This window comes from Populus alba, chromosome 14, assembly GCF_005239225.2.
Source record: "Populus alba chromosome 14, ASM523922v2, whole genome shotgun sequence".
Taxonomy (NCBI): Eukaryota; Viridiplantae; Streptophyta; class Magnoliopsida; order Malpighiales; family Salicaceae; genus Populus; species Populus alba.
Window position 1 is genome coordinate 1,341,427 of NC_133297.1, and position 10,770 is coordinate 1,352,196.

The 10,770-nt window shown below is 36.2% G+C and overlaps 2 protein-coding genes across 4 annotated transcripts; one reads left to right on the plus strand and one right to left on the minus strand.

Annotated features, from left to right (window-relative positions):
• The first annotated feature begins 359 nt into the window (after window positions 1-359).
• Window positions 360-3,807, plus strand: LOC118036828 (uncharacterized). 3 transcript variants are annotated; one of them, XM_073404594.1, is made up of 4 exons: window positions 360-549; window positions 1,224-1,329; window positions 1,614-1,671; window positions 3,065-3,807. In XM_073404594.1, exons 1-3 carry the CDS (start codon window positions 434-436, stop codon window positions 1,626-1,628), a joined length of 237 nt encoding a protein of 78 aa, XP_073260695.1. In that variant the 5' UTR covers window positions 360-433; the 3' UTR covers window positions 1,629-1,671; window positions 3,065-3,807. The 3 variants fall into 3 exon arrangements, with proteins under 3 accessions (XP_073260695.1, XP_034898555.1, XP_073260694.1); XM_035042664.2 differs by lacking the exon at window positions 3,065-3,807 and adding an exon at window positions 2,346-2,660 and having other exon boundaries at window positions 361-549; XM_073404593.1 differs by lacking the exon at window positions 3,065-3,807 and adding an exon at window positions 2,346-2,660 and having other exon boundaries at window positions 361-549; window positions 1,614-1,667.
• LOC118036818 (protein NPGR1) lies at window positions 2,790-6,648 on the minus strand. The gene is made up of 6 exons (XM_035042656.2): window positions 6,285-6,648; window positions 5,712-5,945; window positions 5,367-5,625; window positions 3,892-5,123; window positions 3,450-3,597; window positions 2,790-3,328 (listed from the first exon to the last, which is right to left on the minus strand). The coding sequence occupies exons 2-6, from the start codon at window positions 5,904-5,906 to the stop codon at window positions 3,018-3,020; spliced, it is 2,145 nt and encodes a 714-aa protein (XP_034898547.1). The 5' UTR covers window positions 5,907-5,945; window positions 6,285-6,648; the 3' UTR covers window positions 2,790-3,017.
• Between the last annotated feature and the right edge of the window lie 4,122 nt (window positions 6,649-10,770).

Below are 10,770 nucleotides of genomic sequence, written 5' to 3' on the forward strand. Positions count from 1 at the left end.
CACAAGTCCACCAATGGTACTGTTTGGTGTGTGAGACCTCAAGAGAAAAAAATGTATTAGCAGAGGGATTTTGTCATCAGGTTGATTGGGTTTAGTATCCGTAGTTAAATTTGTCATCCCTCTTTCTCATATGTGATTTTGCCTCTCTTGTTTTTTATAGTGCTTTTTTATTGCCTAAAAAATGCACCGTTTCGGTACTCTATAAATGGGCTGACGCCGGGCTTAATCAGCCCAATTAAGGTGACGATAAGTAAACGTGTGCGTACACCTGGTAACTATATGAAAAGACAAGGAGTTCCCTTGTTGATGACGCGGCACGCGGTGATTGCCGGTAAAGGCCTGAATAAAAATAGTATTATCCGCAATCTACAAAGAAGGGCGAAAACTGTAAAAACAGAGTGACATTGGGCTCGGCAGAGAGGGAGGGGGAGAGATGGGTCTATCGTGCCTCGCCTGCTTCGACGGAGGAAACAAGAAACAGAGACGAGAAGAAGAGAGATTGGCCTCTGCAGAAGCTCGTGCTAAAGCAGCCGAAGCTGCCCAGAAACGGTAATCTAAACTGATCCTATTAGATACATACTGTTTGGTATTCGTTGGATCCTCGACTCCATTTTTTAATCTTCTTTTTTATCTCGTTTCAATGAACAATTTGCATAAAATTTTGCTGGTTTTGGTGGATTTTATATATGATTTAGATGCTTTAATTAATTTCTCAATTGCAAGTAGTGGGCTATTAATGCCAATTCAAAATTTTTCCTATGAATTTATGCTTAAGTTCAGAAATTTGTACTGGTCCCTGTATTCAGATTCTGAGTTGGACTCTAAATCAGGTGGTTTAAAACAATGGGGGGTTGTATTTTAGGATTTGAAGCCGGAGTTTTGTTTTAAATAATAAAAAAAAGTGTTGTTGGCCAAAAATATGGATTGCTTTGGGCTATTTCTGATCTATGCAATGCTTCAATTGAGTGTGTTGCTTTGTGACAATAGTAAAGACTTAATCTTGTTTGATTTAGCGCTTCCAATCATTGGTAACATGTTGGCACATGAGGGTAGGATTTCTCTAGGATGTTGTGATTATCCATACTACTGGAAGAGCAAGTTTTTTGCTGCTCGGAAAACAATGATGATAATCTCACTAAGAAATGAACTTGAAGCAATTCAAATGATCTTAGAAGGGTTTTTTTCCTTCGTTTATAACATTTAGATTATTACCTTGTTAGCAGGCAAGAGCAATTTGAAAAATCTGCAGCAGGAAGAGCTGCAAAGGCGCAGCTACAGGGGATGGCAAAGCAATCTGCAAATTCTAACCAAGGCGAACCGGTTCTAAAGGTTTTATGTTTGAAATGTTTTTCATTTTCTTGGTTGGTTGTAATAAATGGCAGTAATGCTATAGCAGTTAAATTTCAAAAACCCCTAACAGAGACATTGAGGAATTTGATGCTTCCCCTTTTAATGCCATTGTTTTTTTATTAATCTGTAGCCAAGATGCACTTGCTCTTTGATATGGAATCTTTAAATGGGTTCTTAACCCAGTTGATATAATTCTATTTTGTCAAGGGAACTAACACAACATGAAAGTTTGACCATCTCATTGGTTGGTGATAATGATGCAGTGGCAGATGAGTTGAAGCTAGAATTTGTCCTTGGTACAGCTGCGGTTTTTTTCTGTAAGTAAGTCAATTCTAACTTTGAAGGTTTCAAGGGACATTTTTATGAATATAAACATTATATGTTTGATCTTTCCTCATATAGATGAATTTTTGTTTCCTTGGCATGCATCATTCATTAATACAAGTCTAAGTCACGGGCAATCTATGAAGACAAGTCTCATAATTGAGGAGTTAAATGGTGATAATATAGACCTGAGCAAGGCCTGTTTAGAATTTCTGATTTTGATGTTTACCTGTGACTAGCATGTTATCCTCCATCCCTAAGAAATTCTGAGTCCATGAGAGCATACTGGCTGCAGTTTTGTAAAATCTTCTCTAGAGCATATCACCTCAATTATTTCTATTAGATAGCATTTAGTTAATGTCAAAAGATGGAGATAGAGGAGACAGAGAGGACACGTCTCTTGTACTTTCTCTTCTACTTTCTTTTGAAAGTAGAAATTTACTTCAAAATTATCTTGAAATTCACTTCAAAACTATCTCAGGGACATGTTTATTTATGTTTTTTTGTCTCTTCAACCACACGTTTCTGTCTCTTTGGTATCTACTCATGTCTTGGAACATTAACCAAACACAATCTTAGTTACTCCTTTGTTTTTTTACAAAACGAGGAGTTTCTCTTTATAGTTCTGGAAATTGATTCCTAGTTTCTCACCAGTGTTTTCAACCGTGCAGTTCATTTGATAGAATTCAACCACATTCTCTGCCTTCCCAGTTTCTCACCTTCTGAAGGCGCTTTGTCAATAACTTTGCAACAGATGCTGTATCTCAAATGTCAATATTTATCGCCATTTTTTTTTTTTTACTGTTCTGATGATGGCATGTTGTACAGAAGTAATGTGGAATGGTCCGATTATACCATGATAGTAGATCACCCGTGATGTTAATGTTGTTATATCGGGTAGCAAGAATCTTTTTTCCCCTTTTCTGAAGAACATAACAGTTAGTTGAGCTCTTATTGGAGTATAATGGGTTTGTTTTTGCTTGAAATCTTGAGTATAATGTCATCATGCCATTGAATATTTTAGTTTCCTCATTGAGATTTTTGCTTTTCAATTTTTGTCATTATGACATGGTCCAATTTATGGTAGGAGGGTTAATTTGATCAAACTCACATGGTAAAGGAGAAATTTTTAGCCATGTATTCTCATTCCTCTGAACCGCTGGAAGTCATTATTAGATAAACTTTTGCAATAAACAAAGTCGCTCGAGGATCCAGCAGGATTGCTATACAATTTAATCAAATGGGTTGATAACTAAACTATGAGTGGAATAAGCGCTAGGCATGAGTCGCTAGGCCAGTGTGCCCTTGTCCGGATATTGTGCATAAAATAATTGAAATAGACATCACAGAAAGCTTTGAATGGGAGCTGACAGCTTGAGTTCATGTGCAGCTTGAAAAAATTCTGCCGCTTGTTTTAAAGAGCCTTCCATTTTTGAAATCAACCCAAGATTTAACCATGCTTCATGATTTGTGGGGTCCAATCTCAACGCATGCATTAAAAAGCTTCTGGCGATGGAAAATGACTGAGTACCAAGCTTCATCAAGACTTCTGCAGTTGCAACAATGCTTGGAACATAATCCGGTTCCACCGACAATGCAATCGAGAAGGAAACAAGGGCTTCTTTGTGCAGTGATTGAGCTTCAAATAACATTCCTGCAAAATCATGAGAAATCGATTTTTTTAAAGCTACCATGTTTAAGGACATTCTTTGTGTAGACAGACGTCTACAGAAAGTTGTGCTTGACGTGTCTAAGTTACAGGGACAGTAACCAACCTGTCACGTGCCAACTTCTAGGAGAGTGAAACTCCATTAACTTGGCTTTGTCCACGCAAATTTTGGCATCACTCCATGAGCCAATTTTTGTGTAAATGTCTGCCAAATCTTGCCATGCTGCCAGTTCCAAGTTTCTTTCTGCAAGAACCTGCAAAGGAGGACAACATTCAGCACATTTTTCCTCCAGAGTTGTTGATTACCTAAAATTGTAGCATCACTAAAGCTAGTGAAATTGATGTCAGGATGATTTGAGATAAATCTTCAAAGTTGACATATGGCACAAACTAACATTATCTATGCATATCCAAAACTTGGCATACTACTGCTAAATTTTTGACATTTATATTTCTTAAATTCATCCGACCTTATATCTTAAACCTGGCTCATGATTATAGATGAGAGATGAGAGATGAGAGATGACAAAGGACATAAGAAGACATACCTCAGAATTAAAGATACGCGCTTGTTCAGGGTTCTTGGCTTGGCTATCCCGCTGTGCTTGAATAAGAGACAGCAATATTCTATATGTTTCTATTGCTTGCTTGGGCTGTTCCTGAGCAATTTGTAGTATAGCCTTCAACCTAAGAAGTTCAAATTGATCTATCCTCCCAGCCTCATCCAAAGCAATCTCCACAACTGTTTGAGCATCTCTGAACCGTTGCTCCGCGGAAACTACAAGGGCCAGTAACTTCCAACCTTTTACTGAGTTTCCAGCCATCATTTCAGTGCACACAATTGCATTTTCAAAGGCAGCACCCAGGTTCCTCTGCAGTATGTTTTCCAGCCCAAGGCTGTACATCACTTCTGGATCCTCCTTCCTATTTAATGCTGCATTATTTAGAGAGTTCAAAGACTCTTTATGTAAAAGAACTCTTTCAGAATCAGACAAGGAAATTCTTGCAGCATTCCCATGGCAAACACCAAGGAACATGTGTGCCTGGCCAATGAAATGTTGATTTTGATGATCAGCCAAGTCAAGAACCTTACGAGCAAAATTTATGCCTTCATGGGCATGCTTCGAGTCTTGGGAACACAACTTCGCTCCCAACAAAAAGGAAGGGATATGTGGTTTGCTCTTTGATTCTGAACAACCAGAAACTTTCTTTAGCAGGTTCAGAGCTGCTTCGTTCTGACCTGCAGCACTGTAACAAAGAGCAAGAAGGTACCATCTCTCAGCTCGGTTATAGATACCTGGAAGGGCCTGCTCCACATGCTCAGCTAATAACTCAAATTGCCCCACAATTGAGAGTGCATAAGTCAGATGGTCCATGATTTCTTCATCCCGCTTTATTTCCCCACAAGCCACCTTACTCATGAGTACCAATAACAAGAGAATTGCTTCCTCTATGTTACTCTGGGGTCTAGCAAGACCCCATAGCTGTAACTGAGGGGGAAGTGTTGCTTCAACAGCACTATAAAGTAACATAGAAGCTAATTCCTTTTGCACTCCAGCCAACTTCTGTGGGTTCAAATTCCATGGCCTGATAAGAACCCTACGATATGAAGCAATAGCTTGGTCGAGCAAGCCCGCCTTTGTCCACAGAGCAGGTAGCAACTCTAATGCTTTGTGAAACATCTCCTCCAGCTTGCAGTCTTCACCAATGCTTTCAGGAATCCCATTGGGTAGTGCTGATTCAACTATGTCCAAAATAATTCCGCATTCCTTTGCAGCCTCTAATGAATGGAACTAGTATCAGAACCATTTGAGTTTTTGGATTGTAAATACAAACATTCCATCAATATCAAGCCAGTGAAGTCCCATGTGTGGGGTCAAGATATGTTTTATGCCAAAAACAAGTTATGTAAAGACAAAGCATCCAATAATTCAAATTGCATAATTTTGCCCATCCAAATTTTCCCATTTGAGATATAACATTAGCTTGCTAACAAGATTAAAAACAACAAAAAGAATTATACCTCTATACTGCGCAAGTTCCTCTAGTGATTTAGCTTTTAGCAAGATTGCTTCAACAAGAAGACTCACTGAATGCATAGACATCGCACTTGGAGGCACAATTTCACCTTTGGAACGCGGCTTTCTATACTGAGTTCTTTCAACAATTGCCTTAATCATTTTGGGTGTCAAACCACTGATGTCAATACCCTGGAATACCTGAAGGGCTGCATCAAAGTTCCCTCTCTGATATTCAAGTCTCCCTAACAATGCCCTTGCTTCCTAAATCACAGTCAAAGATGAGAACATCAAAAGAGAAATTTTGTATTGTTGGTGGAAGTCATTGTTAAAAGTTATAATACACGCACCTCATAATTCAATGAGAGAGCCTCTTTGAGAGTAGATTCAGCTTCATCCACTTGGAAATCGTCAAGTTTAGACTCCCGGTCTCCGGTTGTCCTCGACGAAAGCCCACTCGCCGAGAAATCCCTTGTTGCCAGCGACTCCGGTGACTGCGGTGGTTCATCAAGTTTGAATTGCTCTCCTGAGCAAGCACACAACATCTTCTCCAAATCCAACGGCGAAATTCAAATTTCTTTTGGCTAAGTTGAAGAAAAAATATCAGTCCTCACCCAATTCTTTCAAACATAAAACACACTATTCAAGCTATACCATGCCATTTATGGCACACGACATTACGTCTCTCTCAAACAACAACGCATACATATCCTTAGCAAACAAAGATGACCCATTCAGTAACAGATCCCCAACAACACAAAGCAATACAAAGAAGCCCACAAACGCTCCCAAAAGGACAGAGAAAGCATTGAACGAGACAAGCAAGAATGAGACCAGTGCATATAAAAAACAACAAAGAATTAAATACAGAAGAAGGAAATGAAAGGGGCGAGGCATACAAGAGGGCAGAGCTCTGAACTTACCAATAAACAGAATCAATCCAGTGATGTTTGTTCATTTGCAGCATTCGTATCTATCTTTATACCATAGTTATTAAGGCCTGTTTGTCCATGCCAACGTGAAACTGTGGTTGGAATCATCAATTTTTTTATGCCTTTTTCATTTTGACCATTCTTCAAGCGCATGTTTGAAAGCAAAATAAATATTATTTTTCAAAATATTTAAAAAAATATATCAAAAATACATGTCAATTATAATTTCAAACCAAGGTCATAATAATTGAGTAGACCAACCCCTGTCAATTTAAAAATTAAATTTAAAACCAGATCATTTAAAGAAAATATCAACTAGTTTTTGGCCAGTTCTAATACGGTGAACCTGGATTTCTAACATATTCACATCAGGTTGACTCTGTTCTATTTATTGTGAAATCTGGCGTTGAACAAATTATAAAAATCGAATTAGCAATGAGCTGACATGTCAAGTCAAGTTACTCCTATTTTCTTTAATAAATCAAGTTTTTCTTTTCTTTTCTTTTTTACTAGTAGTATTTGTTTATTTTGCTGAAGTTGTTAGGTGTTACAGTTACAGGTTGATTTTGGCAGTGCAGGTATGGGCCAAGAGACCTTTATTGCAGGGGCATTGTTAGTTGCAGGGGAGCAGGTTCTTCATAGATTTTCTCTTCATTGTATTTTATTTTATTTATGTTTTTATTTTATATATATTTAATATCATGATATAAAGTGTTTTTCAAAAAAGTATTTTCTTAAAAATATATTAAAAAACTCATATTTTTTTTTATTTTTTATATTAGCATGTTAAAATAATAAAAAATACTAAAAAGTATTAATTTAATATTTTTTTAAATGTAAATACAATTTTAAAAAAAAAAAAATAAACGTTGCTTTCGTGGACAGGGATTTGGAGCACACCTTGATCTGGGGAAATACATGCCACGAAACTCCAAACATGCCCTTGTGTCTTTTCTGGAAAGAGTCCTCTTTTACTATAAAATTGAGGGAAAGTTTTCATGCCCGAGCAACAAAAAAGAACTATTTTTTCAAAGAAAAAATTGTGTTCTATCAGTAATGGGGATACGAGGTGTTTTTTTCTAAAATAATTTTTAATTAAAATTATATTTTTTATATGTATTTTTATTTTTTATATCAATGTATCAAAATTAATGAAATGTATTTAAAAATAATAATAATTTATATTTTTTAGATAGAAGATATCTTAAAAAATAAGTTAACCGCCAAACAAAACACAAAATCCACATGCAATTTTGAATTCAAACAGTTTTGGCGTTTTATTTATTTATTTTGACTGAAAACACGTGCACTTCTATAATGACTGGGCCCCGGAACACCCTTCCCTGGTGATGTTTTACAGCGTTCTGGTATGTTTTTAAACTATTTTTTATTAAAATCAATAGTTTTAAAAAAAATAAAAAAGAAAAATCTAACCGCGTTTCAAACAAACAACTTCTTATCAACAGACCAAAAAGTCGTCTTTTTAAATAATAATAAAACGACCCACTAATGACCCTGCAATCCGAGTACTGTCATCGATTCGCGGGTGGAGGTGGTCTACAGTTCACTATTCGAGATTGGAGGTATTGTTTAGCCAAGATAATGCTATATTACTTGTAATGCTAGTTTTGAACAGTGCGATAATATATAGTTTTGAACAGGAAAATATAATTGGTCTATATATATACCTATATAATTACATTTTTATTTTTTTTATTTTTTTGCTCTTGACCTGTTTCGGCAAGCTTTAGGGACAACATTCCAAAAAACTTTACTGTACAGAAGAATTTTGCTGAGAACATGGTTATGAGAATTTCTCACTGGTCCAAAAAGAATTACTTAAGCGGTTTGAATTGGTTTGAGTTAAAAAAAACTTTGTTGATTGGATTAAAACTTAATTCTAAATCTATTGATATTTTCTTAAAATAATATTATTTTGATTCTTTAAAAATATAAAATTAAATTGAATTAATCTTGAAAGATGCTCCATTATGACATGATTCGACTCAAATCAATTTTATAACCCGAATGGCAAGCTTTGCACTTTGGATTTTTTTAAAAAATCTACTAGTTTAGGTGGTAGTGTCGCCCCTTTTTTGAGTGGTTTCAAAAGCATTATTTTGCCTCTAGATTCCAAGTTAATCGGTAATCACTCTAGCACCTCCACGGTGCTCAAGAAATTGGCAGGGAACTAATCCGAATGTCAAGCACCATGATTGGCGGATTAGTGAAAGCATTTTTTACTATTCTATTCCTTCTCCTGTCTTATTTGAAAATTTCCAATCATCTAATGATATGAGCTATAATCATAGTTATCATCATGTCAATCTCAATTAATATCAAAATAATATCATCATAAATTAAAATTAAAATTAAATCATGTTAATATCCAAATCAAAATAAAACAAAGTCTGGATCAAGTTTTAATTCACTGGGTTAAAATATCGATTATGAATCTTATGATTAGTTTCACGGTCTAATAATTGATTTTTTTTAAATGACTTTAAATAATCTGTTGAGCATGGATTCAAATTAATCTAATCTGATTAATCTAGGTGCATTTTGCGTCGCATTCTGAGAGAGGGGGGATTGTGGGAAATTTTATATCCATGGCGATTAGTTTTCAAATACTTGATAAGTGCAGTCAATGGCGAAGGATGATCGGAGATGTAGAGCCACTCTTTGGAAGGAAGTCGGAAACTTAGAGGTGCAAACGGAAATCTGCGATGCCACGGTGTTCAATAATTCAAGAAACTTGGCATTTCAAACCTGATGTAACTTAGATTTCTAATGAACTGTACAAGATCTTGACTCGATAGAACGAGATCGCCAACACCGGATTATGGTGATTTCAATGACTGAGCACAGCTCGCGAGTCATAACTGCATGCAACAGCACATGCATTCATCTGAGAAACAGGGTCCATGGATGTACTTTGACAGGCTTTAAACATTTTCGCAGAAATGGCCTGAAAGCTTCAAGACGATTTGCGGGAAAGCTTGGGAAAGCCTTTGGATCGGTGACGTTACGAGATTAGAAAGAGAAAATAAAAGGCAGATCGGTTCAGAAAGGAACAAACAGATCACGTGCTCTCCCTCTCTCTGCCAATAAGTTTCAGTGGACTGATGGGAAGCAGGAGCACAGATGTTGGCGATGCCTTTTGTTGTCATGTTGTGCATTTTTAATTCAGGAATTCCTGTCAAGATTGAGCCATGGCCTGGAGGGTCTCTGACCTCTCTCTCCCAATATTTCAGCCATCTGCAGGTTCCGAGGAAGTCCTTCACTTTTTAAAGAAAAAAAAAGAAAAAAGAAAAGGAAAGTCGTCGTCGTCCGCTCCCAAGTCACATCATCTAATGTCACCTCGAATATTAATTTCCCACCGTGTAATTCTTCAGCTAATTAATATTTTTTTAAGCATGCGTGGGAGTCGCGGTGTAAGTTCTTTTTTAAAAAAAAAAATTATTATGTTTTAGATTATTTTAATGATATTACTGTTACAAATACTTTTTTTTTTTAAAAATAAAATATTTTATTTTAATATATTTTTAAATAAAAATTACTTTTAAGCCATAAATCCACGATTAATAGCTGATTTAACCACCCAACCGCTTCCATGCCTCCCCTGGAGTCCTGGACAGATTGTAAAGCCTGAATTAAAGCTTGGAAGGTACAGACGCGACGTTTTTCATTAGTATTGGAGAGGAGGTAAATGTAACCCGGTCTGGTTTTGCAGGTTAATTATGAGATTTGGTTTGGTTAAGATAAATTAAAAACAATGCCGTTCTATTTTATTTGTTTTTAACCTTGAGCAACATATAAAAAAAAAAGCTAAAATAATATTGTTTTATATATATTTTTTTAAAATAAAATATAAAGTAAATCCATTAACCCACAAATCCACTCGATCCAGTAACCAGATCGCGCTCGTGTCATGTCCTATAACAATGAAGAAAAAGGAGCCATGGTGACCTGGAAGATTGGGGGATCCCAACTAATTAAGTAGCATGCATTATGTTGGGTTTTAATTTATTTTGGTTTAATATTAACGCGATCAAATTTAGATTACTTAATAGATTGCCTCCTCCTGAGTTGATTGGCAACAAATTAAAGCCAGTAATTTAAAAAATATATATATATAATATCATTTTAATAAACAAAAATAATGGATTTGTGTTAACCTAGTTATTCATAAATTAACCTAATGACCCAAATCTCTTACCGAGTCCGACAGCTATGGTCTCCATCATCCCAGTGCCTCATCGATCTTTCCAATCTCCCCCCTTATCCATCCATGTTGATAAACATATACCATTAAGCTTTTCCAAGTCAGAACTGTTTTTACCACTATTTAGGGCCTGCAAGCAAGAAAAGGCCAACAGAATGGCCAACTCGGGTTCTTACAAGCCCAAACCTCGAATTGATTATAAAAGCCATTGCCGCCCCATGACCTCACCTCAAGGGCAACAACCTCGGTGAG

Coding starts and splice junctions, on each gene's coding strand:
- LOC118036828 (XM_073404594.1), top strand. CDS start 434: ATGGGTCTATCGTGCCTCGCCTGCTTCGACGGAGGAAACAAGAAACAG. Junction 550..1,223: donor GCCGAAGCTGCCCAGAAACG/GTAATCTAAACT, acceptor CCTTGTTAGCAG/GCAAGAGCAATTTGAAAAAT.
- LOC118036818 (XM_035042656.2), bottom strand. CDS start 5,906: ATGTTGTGTGCTTGCTCAGGAGAGCAATTCAAACTTGATGAACCACCG. Junction 5,626..5,711: donor CTCTCTCATTGAATTATGAG/GTGCGTGTATTA, acceptor ACTGTGATTTAG/GAAGCAAGGGCATTGTTAGG. Junction 3,329..3,449: donor TAGAAGTTGGCACGTGACAG/GTTGGTTACTGT, acceptor ATGATTTTGCAG/GAATGTTATTTGAAGCTCAA.